The sequence below is a fragment of the Musca domestica genome, unplaced genomic scaffold (assembly GCF_030504385.1).
Source record: "Musca domestica strain aabys unplaced genomic scaffold, Musca_domestica.polishedcontigs.V.1.1 2, whole genome shotgun sequence".
In the NCBI taxonomy this organism is placed as follows: Eukaryota; Metazoa; Arthropoda; class Insecta; order Diptera; family Muscidae; genus Musca; species Musca domestica.
Genome location: NW_026712249.1, coordinates 6,125,830 through 6,148,819, shown reverse-complemented (window position 1 = coordinate 6,148,819; position 22,990 = coordinate 6,125,830). Strand labels below are relative to the sequence as shown.

The 22,990-nt window shown below is 36.4% G+C and overlaps 1 protein-coding gene and 1 long non-coding RNA gene across 3 annotated transcripts in view; one reads left to right on the top strand and one right to left on the bottom strand.

The window, feature by feature from the left end:
* LOC131802165 (uncharacterized) overlaps positions 1–22,990 on the top strand; it is a 106,589-nt gene that overhangs the window by 32,532 nt on the left and 51,067 nt on the right. The window lies entirely within an intron of this gene.
* LOC101888223 (tumor necrosis factor receptor superfamily member wengen) overlaps positions 1–22,990 on the bottom strand; it is a 71,309-nt gene that overhangs the window by 19,174 nt on the left and 29,145 nt on the right. For both annotated transcript variants that reach the window (XM_059121728.1, XM_059121729.1), the window contains 2 exons: positions 14,012–14,699; positions 10,268–10,484 (listed from right to left, as the gene is read on the bottom strand). In XM_059121728.1, coding sequence (XP_058977711.1) covers positions 10,268–10,484; positions 14,012–14,641 — 847 coding nt within the window. In that variant the 5' untranslated portion in view covers positions 14,642–14,699. The remainder of the gene's footprint in view (positions 1–10,267; positions 10,485–14,011; positions 14,700–22,990) is intronic.

The window sequence follows — 22,990 nt, the reverse complement described above, 5'->3', positions numbered from 1 at the left end:
ATTCCTCCATCTCAATATTTGATTCGATTCCAAAAAAAAAAATGGAAATGCTGTTGTTGTAATCTCTTCAATTCAATTCAAATCATTTCATTCATAAATTTTTTTAAAAAAATTCCTTTACCCAAAAACGATCTCCACAAACCGGAAGTTGTTGTGCGTGTTTGAATTTTTAGAAGAGTTCTCCTACCAAATCGGACACAAATTTATTTTGTGGCCCAAAAATATTTTCAATTCATTTCAAATTCCATAGCCTTTTGGGAAATTAATACAATTCCAGAATGGCAGATAATGTTTTGGTATTTGGCACCATTTTTGGTACGTGATTAATGTTGAGAGAGACGTTTACCTGTCCGGGACACGCTGTTGTTGTTTTTGCCTTTTGGTGGGAATATTTTTTTTTTGAGTGCTTTCTTTTATTTTCGAGCATTTCCTTTTGGTAGCCGGTATAGCTATTTCCGGATTCCATTTCATTCCTGAGATTATTACACAATGTTGTGGGTTATTTAAGGAATTGGGGAAAAGAATTTAAATGAAATTTGGAATCACTTTGTCTTGGAATTTTTTGAGAAGGGAATTTTGAAAAATATTCCCTCAGCTTGAATAGAATTTTTTATACCCTTAGCCATATGGCTAGAGAGGGCATATATCATTTGATATGGCTAAAACGTGCCTCATACAAATAACGGTTATAGACCCTGGGTCTCTGATGCGCACGAGAACTCTCGAAGGGAGTCTCGATTTGGTTCATGCTTGGTACATTGAAATATTACTATTAAACTCCCACAAAAAGGTCGATATTTTCAAAAAAACAAAAAAATATATTTTACTGCACAGATAGAGAAAGGGCAATCCGATTTTGGTTCAACTTTTGCAAATCCTAATATTTCCATCAGTGCTAGGTCAGAGGCGACAATGGACAATATCGGTCCACTCCTTGTGGTACCTCCCTCACAAAACGTCGAATTTTTCAAATAAAAATATATTAATGTACAGGTATAGAAAGGGAATCCGATTTTGCTCCAAATTTGCGAATCCTAATGCTTGCATCAGTACTACAGGGTGAGATATAAAAACTGCACCAAAGTCAAACGCCGTAATTTTTACATTTTTTCTTTAAAATTTATTGAATGAAAGCAAAAAATGTCGGAAATATCATAAAAATATTGAAAAATTGTGTAGAATATGGCCTTCAAACGGCCAATGAAACCGTCACACGCTGCCCGAATGTTGCTCTACGGTATTTTGGCCTATTCCCGGCGCTTACTTGAGGTGATCGACACTTTGATATTTTATAGTGCCAATCTTGCTTTCCAAAATACTCCAGGCACAATAGCCCAAGGGATTGGTATCCGGAGATTTTGGTGGCCATTGTGCGCTGGATATGAATCGAGGAACCTTATTTTTTGTAACCATTCTTGGGTGGCGCGTACTGAGTGCGATGGTGCTGAGTCCTGTTGTAATGTCCAAGGTCTGCGGCCAAAATGTTTGCTTGCCCAAGGCTTTAATACACCCTCCAGAATATTTTCGCGATAATATTGGGAATTTATTCTGAAGCCAGGGTCGATTAATAGGAGCGGAGAGCCACCATCGGCTGTTATGGCGGCCCACACACCATCACCATGGCCGGCGCTTGAGTTCTGGTGGCCAACCGAAAGTGAATATTTTTACCTGACCTCTTTGGCAAGTTAGCCTGATCATTTTGTTTGTTTACAAACTGCTGGACAACTAATATTTTCTTATCGGAGCGGAGAAAACCAAATTCGGCAGTTCACCACTTTCGGCCAAACGAAGCAACTCTTTAGCTCTTTTGAGTCTATTTTCTTTCTGTTGCGGTGTAATTTCTTGGACTTTTAGGTATTTCAATGGCTTCACCCCGAGCTCATATTTCAATATTTGCGGAATGGAATATTGGAATATGTTCAGCTCACGAGCCATTTTTCGGCGGGGCGGGTTTCGATTAAGTCGATTCTTTACATTTCGAACCATATCTGTTGATGTTACTGTTTTCTTCCGTCCACTTCCTTGACGTCCACTTCCGTCCACTTCCTCTCTCCCAAAATGCTTTTGTACGCTTGTAAGCAATATAATGAGCTGGCACTGGAATAATTTTAACAGCTGTCGGACGAGTAGTTTAGAAATGACAGCTGTCTGAAGTTGGTTGCAGTTTTTTTCATCTCACCCTGTATATACCTAAATAAATTGTCACATGTATCTGTCGATAAATCCATGCTTCCATATCCATCCATCCATACTTTCTAATTCGGTTTATCTCTTTTATTCCCATGACCATACTTTGTTCTTATTTCCCCTTGATCCCCCACTTCCTTTCATTAGTCAAATCGTATGACACTTCGTTTTTTTTTTTCTAAAAAAGAGTAGCTACTTCCGGATTTTGCCTCACACTTTCCTCCCATGACATGATTACCCAACCATACAAATGTCGTCGTTTTATCAAATGCCGAAATGTAAAAAAGAATTTAGTTTTTGATGACATTGGAATAAATGTTCATCCTCCTCCACATCATTTTTTTTTCTTCATCTTCTTCATTTTTTTCTAAGTGGCAAGTAATGTCGTCGTCGTCGTCGCAACAAACAACAACAAAAAAACATTTACATCAACAACACAACTCGCGATGTTTAGCTGTTGCTGGGCCATAAATTATGTTCGAAATATCTACTAATCGGAAGTGTTGGAGGAAGCAAACATGGAACGGCTGCTGTTGTCGTTTTTGTTAGCAAATCGTCGGCAACTAATGAGGGACAGTGGTTTGGCTTTGAGGAAATCAAAAGAAGTGGGGGGAAAATTGGAAAAAAAACAAAAAAATTCCGCTCACTTATGGTGAGACTTGCTGGGAAGGAGAAAATATAGATTTGATAAGAAGAACTTGCCAAGAACTGCAAAATATTTATCAATATTAGGTTTATATATAGTGGTCAGCTCATTTTGGTAACTTCCCCACAAATAGACAAAAATAAAAACAAGTTAAAAAACAGCTAAGCTAAGACAGAGTCGACAACCATTTTGAAGGAACTTGAAAAATTCCAAAAAAAAACAAAATCTGTCTAAAAATACTGCTCAAAGAAAAGCCGTTATAGGGGGGCTATACGAAGACGTGATCCTGCAAAAGTATTTTTTTCCCATAGACCCTAGTACCAATTACGAACTTTAAATAAAAAAATTGAAACAATTCCGGTGAATAAAAGCGAATATCGGGAGGTATCATTATATAAAGACTATACGAAGTTCTGGACCTACATAGACAATTTCCAGTCATAGGTTGAAGTACCCATTACGAACCTCAAATACGAAATTTGAAACAATTTCGGTGAATAATGCAACTAAAATCTATAGAAGTATATCGATATCGTAGACCTATGTAGACAATTCTTTTCCAGGAGGTGAAGTACTCAAAAGGTTCTCCTTGTGTGGATTTTCGGACTACTTCATTGAAAAATGTGGCCGAAACATGGGGGGTACCGTTATATGTGGGCCATACGATATTGTGGACCAATGTAGTCCATCTTCGAACTTGACCTGCCTGCAGACAAAAGACTGATCTGTGCACTGATTTTAGCTTCCTATCTTAATTCGTTTTGACACTAGCGTGATAAAAACATATGAACATACGGACAGAGCTAGATCGTCGTGGAATTTTGCGCTGATGCAGAATATATGAAATTTTTTAGGTCTAAAATTATTATTTCGGTAAATGACGAATTTAATATACCCTCTATACTATGTATGGTGGAGGGTATACAGATAATTTAGGAAATTTAGTTCAAACCATACGTAGGCTAACCTAATGATATCTTGTAACTTTTTATTATACCCTCCACCATAGTATGGAGGGTATATTAAGTTTGTCATTTCGTTTGTAACACCTCGAAATATACATTTTAGACCCCACAAAGTATATACATTCTTAATCCGCATAAAATTCTATGTCGATTTAGCGATGTCCGTCCATCTGTCCGTCTGTGGAAATCAGTATAGCTTCCGAACGAATTGAATAAAATTTTTGATAAAATTTTACTCAAATGTATGCTATGTCTGCAGGACTTTTGGTATTGAAAATGGGCCATGTAGGTCCATGTTTTGGTATTGCCCCCATATAACGGTACCTCCCGATATTCGGTATTTTGATGATTTTAACGACATTATTCACTGGAATTGTTTCAAATTAGGTATTTGAAGTTCGTAACGGATACTACAGCCTAAGATAGAAAATTGTCTGTGACGGTTCACGTCTTCGTTCAGCCCCCATATAACCGTACCTCCCGATATTCGGTATTTTGATGATTTTAGCGACATTATTTACCGGAAGTGTTTCAAATTTGGTATTTGAAGTTCGTAATGGATACTAAAGCCCAAGACAGAAAATTGTCTGTGCTGGTCCACGTCTTCGTATAGCCGCCATATAACGGTACCTCAGGATATTCGGTATTCTGATGATTTTAGCGACATTATTCACCGGAATTGTTGCAAATTTGGTATTTGAAGTTCGTAATGGATACTACAGCCTACGACAGAAATTTGTCTGTGCCGGTCCACGTCTTCGTATAGGCCCCGTATAACGGTACCTCCCGATATTCAATATTTTGATGATTTTAGCGATATTATTCTCCAGAATTGTTTCAAATTTGGTATTTGAAGTTCGTAATGGATACTAAAGCCTACGACAGAAAATTGTCTGTGCTGGTCCACGTCTTCGTATAGCCGCCATATAACCGTACCTCCCGATATTCGATATTTTGATAATTTTAGCGACATTATTCACCGGAATTGTTTCAAATTTGGTATTTGAAGTTCGTAATGGATACTACAGCCTACGACAGAAATTTGTCTGTGCCGGTCCACATTTTCGTATAGGCCCCGTATAACGGTACCTCCCGATATTCAATATTTTGATGATTTTAGCGACATTGTTTTTTAAATAACTGATTTTATTATTTCTGAGAATTGCCAAATTCGTTCCAAATGGTGGAGGGTATTCAAAGTTCGCCCCGGCCGAACTTACAGCTTTTTTACTTGTTTTTTTTATTAATTTTTTTTCACAGAAAACTACAATTCCGTAATGTTGAAATATTGATTCCCTTATGAAACGACACATACAAATTTGCTCCTAAATTTTATTTTTTCAAGAATATAGTTAATTTAGCCGCGTTACATTGTAATTCCTTGAGATCACTTTCCACAATATATTTCTCTTTTCTACATCCAATAATTTTTGTTTTGACAATGAAATGACAACAGTTGCATGTTTTCCCCATCCCACGCGAGTTTTCCAAAAAAAAAAAAAAAAAAAACAATGGAAAAACATTGATCCAAATCAAAATACAACTTTGCCTTGTCGTCGTAAAAATCAATTGGCAAGTCACACATAATTTATTGAATTGGATGATCTTCATTTTTAAATTTTCGAAAAAAAAACTATCAAAATCATGGCCAAATAGCTGCCCCTACCTAGCCGAGCTATTTGGAAGTAGTGCAGCTTTTATGACCATAAATTTGAAAAACAAAATGCTCAGACAAACAATATTAAGTTGGCTTGTCAATACCAGAGAAGTCGCCATGTATTTGCCAAAATTTATGATACAACCCCATACAACCAGGCAACCAACCAACCGGTGGCGACACAACACCAACACATCAACCCGCCAACAAGATGTTGAGGAGGACAGCAACATGTGTTTTTTTCGGATTTGAGTTTTGTTTTTGTTATTGTTGATTTTGGTCGTTTGGTCATAGTTTTTACATCTGCCAGAACATCTTTTCTTTTCGCCCTAATCCACCTTCATTTTCTTCATCCTCCTAAGTTTTTATGAATGGATTTTGGATCACTCATTTTGTAGTTGTCGTTGTTGTTCAATGGGTATTATTTTAATGATTGATGTGTCTTTGCCATTGTCTTGGAATGGAGGATAATTAATGAGGATTTGGAAACTAAAAATAGTAGAATTTTTCTGAAGAAAAGAATTGTTGTAACCTTTGTTGTAAATATTCTAGTTTTTTAGGATGCGTGGGAAACATCGAACTTGTGAGAAGAAAATTTCATGTTTAGTAGTTTTTACTGAATCATAAATGCCCTTCTGTTGTACTTTGTGACACCTTACAGCTCTAAAAAGAGATTATTCAAATATTATAAACGCAGGAAGAATATATAAATCATTTCATAATTCCACTTTTATACCCTCCACTGTACTATCTTCATGTCAAACCCAACAAAGTACATATATTCTTAATCAGCGTAAAATGCTAAACCGATTTAACGATATCCGTCTGTCTGTCTGTGTAACTGTCCGTCCATCTGTCAGTTAATCACATGTCTTTTTTGATAGTTGGCAGATCATGTCTGTACACATTTTGATATAGGAATTGTTTCAAATTCCGTTTTGGAAGATCTCCTGTGACGAAAAATTACTTATGCAGGTATACGTTCACCTACGAGATTTGAAACAATTCCGCTGAATAACATCACTAAAATCATCAAATACCGAAAATTGGGAGGTACCGTTATATGGAGGGTTTCACTTTTCGGTTTTTTGATGATTTGACTTCAACCTACGACATAAAATTTTCTATGAATATTCCCGTCTTTGTATGCCACACACATAACGGTGCCTCCCTATTTTTCGGTATTTTGATGATATTAGCGACATTATTCAACGGAATTGCTTTTATGGCACTAATGGGTACTACAGACTATGACCATATACAGGGTGAGATAAAAAACTGCAAAAAAGTCAAAGGCCATAATTTTACTTTTTTTTAAATTTTATTGAATGAACAAAAAATGTCGGAAATAGCATCAAATTTTAGAATAAGTTTAGATGATCGACACTTGGGTATTTTTAGTGTCAACCTTGATTTCCAAAATACTTCAGACACAATAGTCCGACGGATTGATATCCGGAGATTTGCGCAGGAAATTAAGCGAGGAACCTAATTTGGTTCTCCATTCTTGGGTGGCGCGTGCTGAGTGCGATGGACTCAGCAGCCCTGTTGGAATGTTCAAGGTTTGCATGCCCAAGGCTTTAATACAGGGTTGCCCATATTCGACGGACCCATGTTTGTTTTTTTTAAAAATCCAATCGACGAGGCTTGTCCGCAGGCAACATTCTTTGCGTCAATTGAATTTTGTACGGGAACAAATGCAAATCAATGCGAATAATCCGTTGTAAAGTGGACTGAGCCATGCCCAACTGCTGAGAACGGCGTTTTTGGGATGTTCTTGGGGACCTCTCAACACTGGCTCGTACGGCAGCGATATTCTCGGCCGATCGCCTTGGTCGACTTTTATATGGCCTCTTCGGATTAAAAAGAGCCTTACCAGTCGACAATTTTTCGTATAAACGCTTAATGGTGTTCTTAGAAGGCGCACTTCTCACATTTTTTAATGTTTTAAAAGCACGTTGAGTTTTCACAATTGACTTCTTCTGTTGAATGTAAATTTCAACTATTTCAGAGCCCTCGCGTGGCGTGTATTGGTTCATGGTAAAAATCTGCTTGGACTTACGCTTCAAACGCGGTATGTCATTAAGCGATATGACATCTCTGTCAAAAGTTATGGCGTTGCCAGATGGGTCCGTCGAATATGGGCAACACTGTACACCCTCCAGAATATTTTCGGCATTTATTCTGATGCCACGGGTGATTAATATGAGCGGAGAGCGATCATCGGTTGTTATGGCGGCCCATACCATCACCATGGACGGCGCTTGAGTTCTGGTGGCCAACCGAAGGTGCACATTTTCAGCTGACCTCTTGGGCAAGTAAACACGATTATTTTATTTGTTTACAAACTGCTGGACAACGAATGTTTTTTCATCGGAGAAAACCAAATTTGGTAATTCACCACTTTCGTCCAAGCGAAGCTACACGGGTTTCGATCAAGTCGCTTCTTTACTTTTCGAACCATTTCTGCTGATGTTGCTGTTTGCTGCCGTCCACTTCCTTGACGTCGAGCTACGCTACCAGTATCACCGTAACGAGCGAGTGAAAGATTTATTCACATTTAAATGCTGGACGATAGCTCTAACGATAGCCACTTGTGGTTTTCCAGCCAAATATAAAGAAATCACACTATCACGCTTGAATTCCATCACGAATAACTTTTTTTCTGGAAAATTCTCACCAAAATGCTTTTTTAAGCTTGTAAACAATATAATGAGCTGTCACTGGAATAATCTTAACAGCTGTCGGACGAGTGACTTAGAAATGAGAGTAGTTTGAAGTGGGTTGCAGTTTTTTCATCTCATCCTGTACATCATCATTAAGGGTGGAAATAAAACATTTTTTTTTAATTTCGAACAATTTAGCACTTTTTCTTAATTCGCTGTCAATTTTCTTCTAATAGGCAGTTTGGGTGTTAAATATTACAAGAGGATTGGATAGCATTCCCGTAAAAGATCAAACCCCCAAAAGAGTTTCCGTCCAAATTTGTATAGCCTTTATATAGCCTGGACCATATAAAAAGGGCTCTTTATATTTTGAAAAATATATATTAAATTTTTAGAGAGTTTTGGATAACTTCAAGAATCGTTGGTTTAAAAAATTGGTTATAGGTCCATTATTACCAAAAAATATCTAAAAATTTCTGTGCCAGAAATGTTTTCCCCTGACTACGTCGGTGGTACCTACCTAAGGCAAACACCGACTTTAAGTATTTCTGACGTATTTCTTTAATTTAGCAATTTTTTGGAGTTTTTCTTACGTAGCAACTCAACTAGAAAAAATTGTATAAAACATAGGCCCGTTTTTTTGGTATAGCCCTGGTTTTAGTAATTTCAAGGATCTTGGCCATATTTTCCAATCGATTTGTCTGAAAAATTGTATTTTACTTTCTTTGGGGCAGACAACCTTAGTTTTTTCCATAGCCCACTTGTTTTCGGAATTCCGTGAGGTAACATTAAGCTATTGTCTTGATGAATGTCAGACCCTGTATTTTTATCCTCCAACATAGACAAATGTTGATGTTATGTCCATTTCATTGTTATGGCGATTTGTTTTATGATTATGCTTCTTGTTTTCTCTTTAAAAGAAAAAAATTATGCAAAAGAAAATCATAAACATGTTTTTTTTATGCCATGGAGACGAACACCCGCCTGTCTATGTTGCGAGACCAAAACATTTAATGAACCCTGAGGAATGGTTTTGCAGAACGACAATCTTTCATCGAATGGCTCATTAGTAGTCTTAATCAGAAACAGTTGACTTGTGTCTTTGGATTTTTTTTTTTTTGGTTTTGCAGAAAAACGACCATGATTTGAATCTGAAGGAGAATAGAAGATGGCATTCAGAAGCCTAAGAATTTGTTGTTTATCAAATGTAGCCTCCTCGTCCCATTCCATTCTGTCCACATAAATGACCCCAAAGACGAGAACATAAAAACTACATGAATATTTATCACTTCCAAGGACAGACTTGGGGGATTAGCATTATGTGAATGGCATCATAAAATCGGAAGAAAGATGGAAAAATCTAAACACATTTATGCAGCATAAAATTCTTCTTCTGACTTCCAAATCATAAAACCATAAATGGTTGAGGATTTTAAAATTTCATGTTTATTGTTGGATTTTGAAAATTATTTTTATTTTTTATTATTTTTTTGAATTTATTGTACATGCCGAACAGTAGCCAGCCCCCATCAAACATAAAAGAACAAAAGGAGCCAGACAGCCAATTGTGAAAAGTCAAGACCAATTTTATGCGTACGTGTTGCCCAATATTTCAGGGAATTATGCCGCATTATCTTGGTATTCAGGTTGCCAAGACTAACAAATCCATAATATTAATGAATTTCGAAAACCGAATGTTATCGGGGAGCAAAGCATGGCCATAGAGGTATGATTGACGGCACTTGCCATTTACGGTTTTGAAAACCAAATCCACAAACGAAGAACAAGAATGGATTCTTGTTTTCTTGTAGCATGTCGCACGGCTCTCTCTCTCTCGTTTGTTTGTTTGTTTGGCCAGTGGTTATGCATGGAATTTCAAATCAAAGAATTAAAAAAAAGAAAGGTATAGAATGGAAACGTGATCACAAGGATTGATCACATCGTAAGAAAAAACAACAACAACACACAATGGTTACTCCATACACCCAAATCATTGTCCCTACACCAAGCGAGTAGAAACGTGAGCATTCCTGCTATGCCTTGTGCATAAACAATTAGAGATTTCATAACATTGTATGTATGTGATGGAGGGGGGTTCTCCTTGAGGTCGCCGGGTAAGGCTTTAAATTTTTTTATAAGAACTTACCTTGATCTAATCTACGTTCCATGCGTCGCCACTGCCGCATATGATGCACCAGAATACAGGCGGCCACAATGAAAAACAGCAGACAGGCCAAAACGGCCAAAAATAAGGCTGCCGTCTGCCAATCCATGGGATCCGTTTCATCCTGCAGCTGCTGCAATTGTTCGGCAGTCAACTGATGGTGGTCTAATCCATAATCGGAACCATCAAACTTTCGCCTCTGAAATAAAAAAAGGGAAACGATCAAAAATTTATTAATATTCAAAGAAAATATTTAAAAATAAAAAAATACCAGAAAATTTGGCTATCAAGATTCCAGGTTAAGGATATAGGATTTCTTCTTCAAAATTAATAAGAAAAAAAATATGTAAAAAGTAGTAAGTTCAGCCGTGCCGTACTTTGAATATCCTCCACCATTTGGAACGAATTTGGAAATTTTCAAAAAATTAATTGTAAAAACGAGAATAAAGGGATTAAGCCTGACCATTTTGCAACAACAAAATACTATGGTATTTTGAACAAACAAGCCAACATTGTTCTAAAAATTAATTCCGTGAAAATTCTGTTAAAATCTTAAAAACACCGGATATAGGAAATCGTCTTTATATTGGGGTCTATATGCCTGCATGGGTAACTTTTTTCATAGGCCATTACAATATTCAAATACGAAACTTGAAAAAAAAAATCCGATGAACAATGAAAGTATCTAAAATCATCAAAATACCGAAAATAGGCAGGTACCGATATATGGGGGCTATACGAAGACCTGGACCTGCATAGACAATTTTCTGTCACAGGCTGTGGTAAACATTAGAGACTTTAAATATGAAATTTGAAACAATTCCGGTGAATAATGTCGCTAAAATCATCAAAATACCGAATACAGAGAGATGCCGTTATATGGGGGCTATACGAAGACGTGGTCCTGAATACGCAATTTTTGTCATAGGCCGTAGTACACATTAGAACGTTAAATGGGAAGTTAAAAAAACAATTCCGGTGAATAAAGTCTCTAAAATCATCAAAATACCGAATATTAAGGGGGTCCGTTGTGTGGGGGCTATACGATATCATGGACCTAAAAGCAATTCACCTCCAGGGGTAAAATACTTAAAAATGACTTCTTTTGTAAATTTTCAGATAATTGCATTGAAAAGTGTAGCTAAAATCATCACCGGGTATATGGGGTACCATTATATGGGGCTATTTGATATCATGGACCGATATAGCCCATCTCCGAATTTGACCTGACGGCAGACAAAAGACAACTCTATGAAAAATCTTAGCTTCCTTCCTAGAGGGTATAAAAAAAACAATTTAAATTTATCAGTCGGTTTTGCCAACAGGATGTATGAGATATGAAGGGAATAGGATTTTACGATCGATTTGGTTATTTAGAATGTTGACCTTTTGTGGGGCAGGTACCAGAAGAAATGGTCCGATCTCTACCTTCTTTACAGCAGATCTTGTGCTGATGAAAGTATTGATTCTTACATTACATTTTATAGGAGTTATAATTATTTTGACCCCTTATGGGATAGGTACATGATGTAGTGGACCGATATTTTCCAACTCCGCACATGACATAGCACTGATGCAAATATAAGAATTTACAAATTTGAAGCTAAATCGAATGATCCTATCTCTTTCTATGAGGTAAATTATTTTCTTTAAATATTTTGGCCTTTTGTGGGGGTGGTACCAAATAATTGGACCGAAATTACCCATCTTTGAGCTTGATCTAAGTTTGATAATAATATAACGTTGTGCCAAGTTTGGACCAAATCGGATACTCCCTTTGAGAGTTGCAGCCAAACAGACAGACGGAAGGACAGGCACCCCTAGATCGACTCCAAATGTCCTGAAACGGATTTGGCCCAAAGGGACTTAGGGCCAAAAACCGTTATTTTGACGACGCACCTTTTTGCCGTATCAAGTGATGCATACCCCCTTAGCCATATGGCTGTGGGTATAAAAAATCACCAAAAATTACAAATTCGGAGGGAAGCCGGATCCTGTTCCCACTACTTCTGTTGGACTCTACCAATTTTTTGATCACATCCACATTTTTTATATTGAAGCTGCTTTCCTTTCCAAAGTTCCTCTCGATCATCTTGACTTCAATATAGACATTCATCTGAAACCCAAAATCCACTAAAACCCCAAAAATCTCTGCAGGGCAGAACTTCTAATACTATTAGCTCTTTTTTCTAATCAACAAAAGAATTATAAAAGAAGAGCTAAAATTAGAGGACATATATATCTGCGTTTTGAAAATTTATATTACAGAGTAACCTAAATAGAGGGGGCACGTAGCCTTTTCTTCCACATTTTTCGAAATTTTCGGCTAAAGATTCCTTAGAATCCTCGCATTTTGAATATATAGTGCTTTCGGCAATATTGCTGATAGGAAAATGGGGATTATTGTTGTGGAAAATTTTAATCTGGAAGCGAGAATCAAATGGGTCTTTTTGCCCTTTTTCCAATATATGATTTAAATTGTGTCTTAAAGGGGATTGAAGCAAAATATTCTACAAATTTATTAAGTTCTACCATAGGTCCCCGAATATATCAAAAGTCCAAATCTTACCTAAAAGCTATGAATTCATTGAATTAAAAATATTATAAACACATTTAAGGGTTAAAGCCGTACTTAATGTGAGTTCATGGAAAATTCTCGTACAAAGCATCATTTTAGAGAAATGACGTCAAGGACAAAATTAATCGTCATCGAATTTCACTGTAAGTCACTTAAGAAAAGAAGTTTATATTCCCATTCGATATCTAGAAAATATTTGCATCAATGTTGTCAAAAAAGGCCGAAAATATTTTCTAATTTTTTGATGAATATTTCCCAAGTGCTTTTTTCGATTTGAGGCATGAAAGTAACATAAAATTTCGTTCTAGGCAAAAAGTGCCAAAGGAAGAAATATTCTACACCAAATTTTACTATAAGTCTCAGAATAAACCATTGATCTGGGTATAATAGATTTTATGAAAATTGTATTCGAAATTTGTACTTAGCAAGTGAATTTTATGAGTTTCCGTTTTTGGCTGCTAATTAAACACGTTTCCATTCTGAGCCAAAATCTTCCTTAAAACATCATTTTTTGGGGAAAGTGCTAAAGGAAAAATATTCTAGATCGAATTTCATGGAGGGCCTCTGAACAAAAAATGTTTGTAGGGTCAATATGTACCATAAAAAAATATCATCCCTTGTGGTTCATAAAAAAAATGATTTTTTTTTTTTTTTTTTTTGACAAATTTTGCACTTTTCTGGATTCACTGAAATAAATCTTATAATATTTCTCTCCAATAGCCAGTTTGGGTTTTGGAAATTTCTAAGCGGACTCTTGTCGATCAAAACCCCAAAGGAGTTTCTGTTTCTTGAATCAAATGTTTTTTAAGGCCCTTATATAGCCTTTATAATATATAAAAGTGACCCCAATATTTCGAGATATATTTCTCAACATTTAATATAGAGTTTTGAAAACTTCGTTCCAGAAGATCTCCGCATTGCTTCAAGAGTCATTTGTCCAAGAAATGGGTTATGATGATCAGCTTTTTGGTATAGTCCATATATATAAGGGTAAACCCCGATTTCATATATTTTTTACCCTTAATTGGAATTCGGAATCTTTTCATGTAGAATCCATTTTACCCTCCATAATTTGTTTACCGTCAATTTCCTTCTATACAAATTTTCTTGCATATATATTTCTTTTAAAAAAATTCCCCCCAACTTACCTCCTTCCAATTGGGTTCGGTTTTCGCCAGCACCACCCAATCGATTTTCAAATCATATATCGAACCACAAACGGTGTCACGATGCATTTGACACGGTCTCAGCGGTATCATGTCGCCCTGGCACACAGTGCAAGGAATGCATTTATCCTTGTAGGGATCCCACCAGCTTTGGGGGTCACACAAGGAGGCCGAACATAAGGAACATGTCGTTGAGAGCAAAAGAAATGCCGAAACGCAGGCGGCTGTCGATGGCTTCAGTTGGCTCCAGTGTTGTGACCATCGTGACCAGAAGAAGGCTGCCGCGGACGACCTTGCCCTCCTCGACTTGTTTAATGTTCCTTGTTGTTGCTGGCCATCCAGCGGTTGTGTTGTACTTTTTTTCTTGGCCACGGCCACAATGAGCGGTTCTTCGTCTGTCTCTTCTGCTTCTTTGTAACTATTGCTAGATGTTTGTTTGCTTAGCACTGTAGTAGGTGATTCAATAACTGGGAGCTCTGCTCTACTTCGGGCCAGGCTCCCACTAAACGAGGGAGGTGTCTGTTGAACATGTGTTGTATTGTAAGAATTTGTTGTTGTTGCTGTTGTTAGAGTTGATCTTTGTGGAATATGCGCGGGTGTGTGTCTCTTCATCGTGGCGGGGTTTGGTGGTGGTGTTAGATGTCGTTCTTAAGGTTCGTTTCGGCATTAACTGAAAGAGAAAAAGAAGCAGAAAAAAAAAACAATTATATAAACAACTCTTCTTCTTCTTTGTTTCGCTCTGGGAATAAAAAGTTCCCACATTTAAATGCTAATTTAAATTGTAACTGCAACTGTATTTTTCGGAATAAGGCTTTCATGGCGATCACAAGTGTTTCTGCTTGACTCAAACGCTCACTCGCTTCACTTGTTAAACGGCAATTGAATGATGACGAGGAGACTTCTCCATCTTCTCAAACCAAACTCTTTTGCCTGCCTTCCACCAAAGTCCAAGTCCATCAAGTCTTCTGTCATCGGGCCCGCCGACATTCACCCACATTTAAGTGGCCCAACTGTAAATTTATTTGTTTTTTATGCAAAACACCCTGAGGCCGGGCGGCAAGCACCACCAGCATTCCAAAAAAAACAACCAACAAAAACCTAAACGCTCTCTCTGTGTGGAGTTGTTTTTTCTTCTTTTAGTGGGAATTTTTCCATTTTCTCATGTCATTCACTTGTTTTTCCCATTAATAAAACGGTGGTTTGATGTATACCGTTCAATGTTTTGTTGTTGTTGTTGTTGTTGCTGCTGTTGTTGGTGGTAAAGAGTTTTCAATTAACTTGCGACTTCATGGAATTTCATTAGTTCTGGGCCTTTCGGAGAAAAACTACTCAGCAACGGCAGGTTGCTACTTGGAAAATCGAATCTTGGACATGGTGTGAAGGAATTTGTTTTGTGGTTTAGATATTGGTTGCCAGTGAACATGGTTGACGTTGGCTCTGATTTGGATCAAGATTTAACTAACGGTTGTCAGTCTATCAGAGCCTAATAGACATTCTTAAGAAAAAATCACATTAAAGGCCTTTGGAAAATTTTCGTTTGCATTTTTCATTCACGATTACAATTTTTTTAATCCACGATCGCTTTCTTCTCGGTGCAATTCTTTTTTTAAATTTTCAAAAATTAAAAATGCCACATCTTGTTAAAATCTTCCAAAAATTATAACCCCTCTGCAATATTTTGTTTAAAAAAATGTAATCGTTTTTATACCCCCTGCCTCATGGCTACCAAGGGTTTATATCATTTGATATGGTGGCTCATTGAAATAACGGTTTTAGACCCGAGGTCTCTATTCTCTAAGACCAAATTCGTTTCAGGACATTTGATATCGTTCTAGGGCTGTCCGTCCTTCTGACTGATATCTGATTGGTGTGTACAATAACTCTCGAAGAGAGTATCCGATTTCGTCCAAACTTGGTACATTGTTATATTTTTGTCAAACTTAGATCGAGTCCAGAGATGGGCAATATCGGTCCACTCCTTCTGGTACCTCCCCTAACAAAATGTCAAAATTTTCAAAGAAAATATTTTATTGCACAGAAAGAGAAAGGATGATCCGATTTTGCTCCAACTTTGCAAATACTAACATTTCCATCAGAGCTAGGTCAGGTGCGAGAATGGACAATATCCTTCTGGTACCTCCCCCACAAAGGGCCAACATTTTGAATAATTATAATTTTTATAAAATGTGTTGTAAGAGTCCGATTGTCTTCAAATTTCACATATCCCAATAATTTTATTAACCCAAGGTCTGGTGCGAAAATGGATTTACTCCTTCTGGTACCTCCCCCACAAAATGTCGAAATTTTCAAAAAATATATTTTCTGCACAGAAAGAGGAACGATAATCCGATAATGCTCCAACTTTGTAAATTCAAATATTTGCATCAGTGCAAGGCCAGGTGCGAAAATGGACAATATCCGTCCACTCTATCAAGTACCTCCCCCAACAGGGTCAAAATATTAAACAATTACAAATCTTATAAAATGTGATATAAAAGTCCGATTGTCTTCAAATTTCACACATCCCAATAATTTTATTAACCCCAGGTCTGGTGTGCAGACGGAATATATCGGTTCACTTCTTCGGTACCTCCCCCACAAAAGGTTGAAAATTTGAATATTCATAAACTCATAAAGAACGAAATAAAAATCCGATTACCTTTAGACTAGGCTCCTGTGTTGACAGGATCTGTTATAAAGGCGGTAGAGATCGGGCCATTCCTTCTGGTACCTCCCTCATAAAGGGTCAAAGTTTTGAATAACCAAAACGTTTACAAAATCCGAAATAAGCATCAGGTTCTACTTATGTTTCACATTACATTATTTCTATTAACAAAAGATCGGTTCTGAAGATGGGATATATGGGTCCTCTCCTTCTGGTACCTCCCCAACAAAAGGTAAAAATTTTAAATATCCATGGAGCTCATAAAATGGGAAAAAAGCATTCGATTCTCTAAATTTCACACATCCCAATATTTCCACTAACACAAGATCTGGTGTGAAGATGGTAGATATCGGTCGACTCCTTTTGGTATCACCCCTACAACGGGTCAAATTTTTGAATAACCAAAACGCTTATAAAATGCGAAATAAACATCCGATTCTTTGAATCCTCGGCACATCGTAATTTTTATATCAACATATGATCTGTTGTGAAGTTGGTAAATATCAACCGACTACTTCTGGTACCTCCCCACAAAGGGTCAAATTTTTGAATAAGCAGAACTCTCAAAAAATGCGAAATAATAATCTTATTCTCTGAAAATTTTGCACATCCGTATATTTTCACTAACAGAAAATTTTCTGTGAAGATGGGACATATCAGTCAATTCCCTTTGGTATCTCCCCCACAAGGGGGTCCACATTTTGAATAACCACGAAGCTCATAAAATTTTAAATGAGCATCCGATTATTTTCAAAGTCAGCACATCTCAATAATTATATCAACAGAGGATCTGGTGTGAAGATGCGATATATCGGTCCACTCCTTCTGGTACCTCCCCCACAAACGGGTCAAAATTTTAAATAACCAAAATAAATAAATTCCGAAATGAAATATCATTCTCTTCAAATTTCACACATTCCAATATTTTCACTAAAACAAATTTTTCTGTGAAGATGGGATATACCGACCCCCTATTTCTGGTACCTTCCCCACAAAGGGTCAAAAATGTTTTAAATGATTATGAAGCTCATAAACAGGAGATTAGAATTCGATTATTTTCAAACTGGGCACATCTCAATATTTATATTAATACAAGATCTGGTGTGAAGTTGGTAAATATTGGCCGACTACTTGTGGTACCTCCCCCACAAAGGGTCAAATTTTTGAATAAGAAAACGCTCATAAAATAAAAAAGCATTCGATTCTCCTCAAATTTCACACATCCCAATATTTGTGTCAATGCAAGATTTACCGTGAAGATGGGTAATATTGGTCTACTGCTTTTGGTACCTTCCCCACAATCAGCCAGAACTTTTAATAATAGTATATCTTAACATGCGAAACTTGTCAGCTATTCATTTTACACTTGGTTTGTCTCAAAATTTCTCCCTATCACCCCACTGGGGTCAAATTTTAGAACAATTATAACCCTTAAAAATTCAGCAAACTTTGTATATCTCAATATTTCTTGGAACAACAGATCTAATGTAGATATGGAATATGTCGGTCCACTGCTTCTGGTTAAAATTTTGATTTGCCATAATATTGGAAATAAATGTTCGATTTTCTTTAGATTTTGCAAAACCCCAATAATTTTAAATAATCGTTACATAAGTCAAACTAAATTAAATAAACTGACATTGGCTGAGGGTAGGTATACATACGTATGTCGGCAAAGCCGAATGATACTTTTAACCTTGTTTATTCACGATTAACAATTTATAAATCAAAAAATTATTTTTTATTATTCAAGTGTTTTTGTTTTCTCAGCTTAATTTTTTTGTTAAATTCAATTTTTAAATTAAAAAAAAATATTAAGAATTTCACATTTTCTCAAAATCTCCCAAAATTTTAATTTTATTATTGATTTTTCTATGATCGAACTTAATACTATTGTCAAACAAATTACATGTCAAATTTTACTAGAATCCACCTAGAGCTAGATCTCTTACATTCGTTTGGGGAGTGGTCCAAAGTCCATAACATGGCGACACAATGACGTTGAACATATTATTAAGTAATAAAATGTCCATAATTGTTTTTATTAAATGTCAAACGGATATTGACTATATTTAAGCCATAATTACAATATTTTCAAAAACAAATGTAAATTATATGTGACCATTTAATATTTTTTCCTTTAGTTGTTTTATGAGAAATGCCGCCCGAACAACTTTCTGGCGTCTCAAAACCTAGGCGAAAATTTCCATTTTTCCCTTTTATAGATCGCTCGAAAAATAAATGACATAAGACACATGTGATTTTCAAATTAGCCCCGATAATGGAGTTGAACAAAACAATTTTACAAAAGCCAATCGGATGTTATGGCAAAAAAAAAAAACAAATATGACAAAAAAGAAGAATCAATGTTCGTTGGCTGGTTATTACTTCCTCAAAAACACACCTTAAAAACCAAACTCGCATCGAACGAACATTATGATCACGAACGCACAAAAAAGCGAAGCAGAAGAAGAAGTTCATGTAATTTTATAGTTTAATTACAGCGTTAAATTTCCATAATTGAATATTTGGGGGGAAAACACATTCTTACTACCTTCAAAGCCACGAATATGTTAATGCTTAGAATAAATGGTAGGCATAGTCAGAATATTAAAATATGAAAAATATGAATTATGTTCTATGATCATAGAAATAGCAACTAATTCAATACTACTAGCCACTAGGTTGGTTGGTTGTATGGAAAGTGGCGGGTAAGTGCGTGGTACTAGTTAGAGCACTAATTCAGCACTTTTGTTATGTATAAAAGTAGATACTTAAGCACCACTGAATGAAGTAGTGAACTGAGGTAAAACAAGTTAAAAGGTATCAGTCGGTTTTGCCGGTCCAAAAAAATACGATGTAAATATTGCGAAGTGCCAGGTTTGAACAATATCGACTACCTCCTTTACTTTATATGAAATATCTGATCATTTTTAGAAAATGTTGATATATGTGTGATGTACCAGTTAAAGTCGACCGAAGTATTCCATTTTCATACTTCATCAAATACAGATAACACCAGTAAAAAAGTCTTAAAGTCGGGCGGGGCCGACTTCATGATACCCTAGAGCTTCGCATAACAATTAAAAGTTTTTTTGGGAGAATTAAATCATATAAGCTATGATTATAATTATAATTTAAAAAGTGCAGAATATGTTGAGACATTGGTATCTTTTCAATTCGGGGTTGTATTGTCCATTTGGTACACAATTAACTTGAAATCGGATTAAGATATATAGGAGCTTTATCCAAATCTAAACCGATCTCAATAAAATTTGGCAAAGATATTTCTGAGCTGTATTTGATATATTTCCCTGAATATCGTTGTTACGGAGTGCATATTACGGCTATGGGGAACAAATATAACAAATCGGATGAACAATATATATATATATATATAGCTATATTTGAACCGTTCTTCACCAAATTTGACATACTAGCTTCAGGACTCAATTCGGTCGTAAATGCCAAATTCCATCCCATTTAGGCTAATATTACACGTTTGGTGCAAAATAAAAGGCAAATCGGACGAAGTTATATATGGGAGCTATATCCAAATCTGACCCGATCTCGGTAAAATTTAGCAAAGGTATTTCTGAGCTGTGTTTGATATATTTCCCCAAATATTGTTGTTACAGACTGCGGATAGCAAAAATAACAAATCGGATGAACAATATATATAGGAGCTATAGCTATATCTGAACCGATTTCGATCAAATTTGGTATACTTATTTTCAGGCGTATTTGGACTGATATTACACTTTTGGTGCACAAAAAAGGCAAATCGGACGATGATATGTATCGGAGCTATATCTAAATGTTGACCGATTATCTCCAATTTCAATGGGGTTTTTCCTTGGACCAAACAAATGATTTGTGCAAAATTTCGTCTAAATCGGGCAATAAATGCGACCTGTACTTTGTTTGCAAATATACATGGACAGACGGACGGACGGAAGGACATGTATAAATCGAGTCAAAATGTTATTCTATGCAGATCATTAAAAGGAACTGAGGGTCTATCTCTTTTCCTTTTGTCTGTTACAAACAAATGCACCCCGACCACCTTGTGGTGTAGGGTATAAATATTGGTATGGGTAAAATATTCCATATTCATCTCAGGTTTCTGGTTGGGAGAAATATTGAGATAAAGCAAGTTTTTAAGAATCGCTGACTTGTTTAGCAACTTATGACAGATAAAAGTATTGAAAATTGTGACCCTTTTGTTGGTGAGGTATCAGAATGGATTCGCAGATATATATCATCTTTACAACAGATCTTATGTTACCAGAAATGTTTGTATGTATGAAATTTGAAGAGACGAGGGGGAGGTACCAGAATAAATGGTCCGATCTATATCATCTTTATAACAGATCTTGTGTTGATTGGAAGTATTGGAATATGTACCAAATCTGAATGGAATCGGATGCTAATTTTGCATTTTATGATTTTTATTATTCAAAATGTTGGCCCTTTTGTGGGGGAGGTACCAGAAGGAGTGAACCGATACATTCCATCTTCACTGAAGATCTTGTGTTAGTAAAAATAGTGGGATGTGTAAATTATTAAGGAAACCACATGTTTATTTCGGATTTTATAATCGTTTTGATTATTCAAAATTGTGACCCTTTGTGGTGGAGGTTACAGAAGGAGTGTACCTAATGGCTAATAAAAATATTGTGATGTGTGAAATTTGAAGACAATCGGACTATTAATTCACATTTTATAAGAGTTGTAATTATGCAAAATTTTGACCCTTTGTGGGGGATGGAACTTGATGTAGTGGACAGATGTTGTCCATGTTTGCATCTGACCTAACACTGATGCAAATATTAAGATTTGCAAAGTTAGAGCAAAATCGGATTATCTTTCTCTTTGCGGAAAACAATATATTTTTGGAAAATTTAGAGCTTTTGTGTAGGAGGTACCAGAAGTAGTGGGCGATATTGCCCACCTCCAAACTCGTTATAAGTTTGACAAAAATATTACGATGTACCAAGTTTGGACCGAATCGGATACTCCCTTCGAGAGTTATCGTGCGCACAAGCCATCCAAACAGACACACAGACGGACAGACTCGACTCCAAATGTTCTGAAACGAATTTGGTCCAAAGAGGGTTTTAAGGGCCTAAAACCGTCATTTCGTTTTGGCCTCAGCCATATGTCTGAGGGTATACAAAATGTGGAAGAGGATGGAATTGATTCCCTCTATTTAGGTTTCTTTGCGATATAAGCCTCCTGTTCTCTCTATCTATTATTCATTCATAGTTCGTAATTAGTTCATTTTCCAATTGGGAATAACTTACGATTTACTACAAAAATAGTATGAAACAAACCCACAGCCAACCAAACAAACAACCAACAAAAATTGGATACAACAGCCAATAATAATAACAACAACATCAACAAAAACAATAACACAGAAAAAAAAAAACGAAGACAACAGGAAGGAATATTTAATTAAAATCAACGACAATGACCACCGACGACACCACACCACCATCACAACGACAACAACAAAAAAACAACGCTCGATCGTTCGTTCGTTTGCTCAACTAAACTGAACTAACCTCACTAAACGTAGGCACTAACTACGAAATGCGAAAGTAAGTAAGTAACTTACTAAACAAAAAACACAAATATGTACAAAAAATACAACAAAATCAAAAAAGAGCAACAATGCTACTACTTCGAGAGTAGGTATTTGAACACAGCAAAAATGTGCTACTCATTGAAGTAGGTGAACCAAACGTTTTGATGGCTGGCTGACTGGCAGGCAAGCTGACTGGGCTGCATGGTCTGACATTCGTAGGTATTTTACTTGCATTGTCTCTACATACATATGGATGTATGTAGTAGGTACATTTGTATTAGATGCTACCTCTGGGGCATACTACTACCACTACCACCACTCTAAGTCGAATTTCTGCAATTTCGTTTTGTTGTTTGTGTTTTTCTTGAATGTGAGTTTTTCATGACGTCGCCATTTGTTGTAGGTGGCAGACGTAGACAACGACATCATCATCGCTGAAATCCTCCCCAGTAAATCATTTACGAGGCGACAGTGACGACGAAGCCGTTGTCGCTGGATTGATAATGCGAAATAAATCGCACGAAGACGTCTGATCGTTTTCAGCTTCGGAATTGCTCTTCAATTCGTAAACGATAATAAAGTAACATTTTATTGAGCATATTTAGCATATGGATGGATGCAACTTCCAATTATTGTATTGGAAATTATTTGTTCTGACGAGGGTGGTTTGATCCTTCAAGGAATTATGTTGCAATACCATATG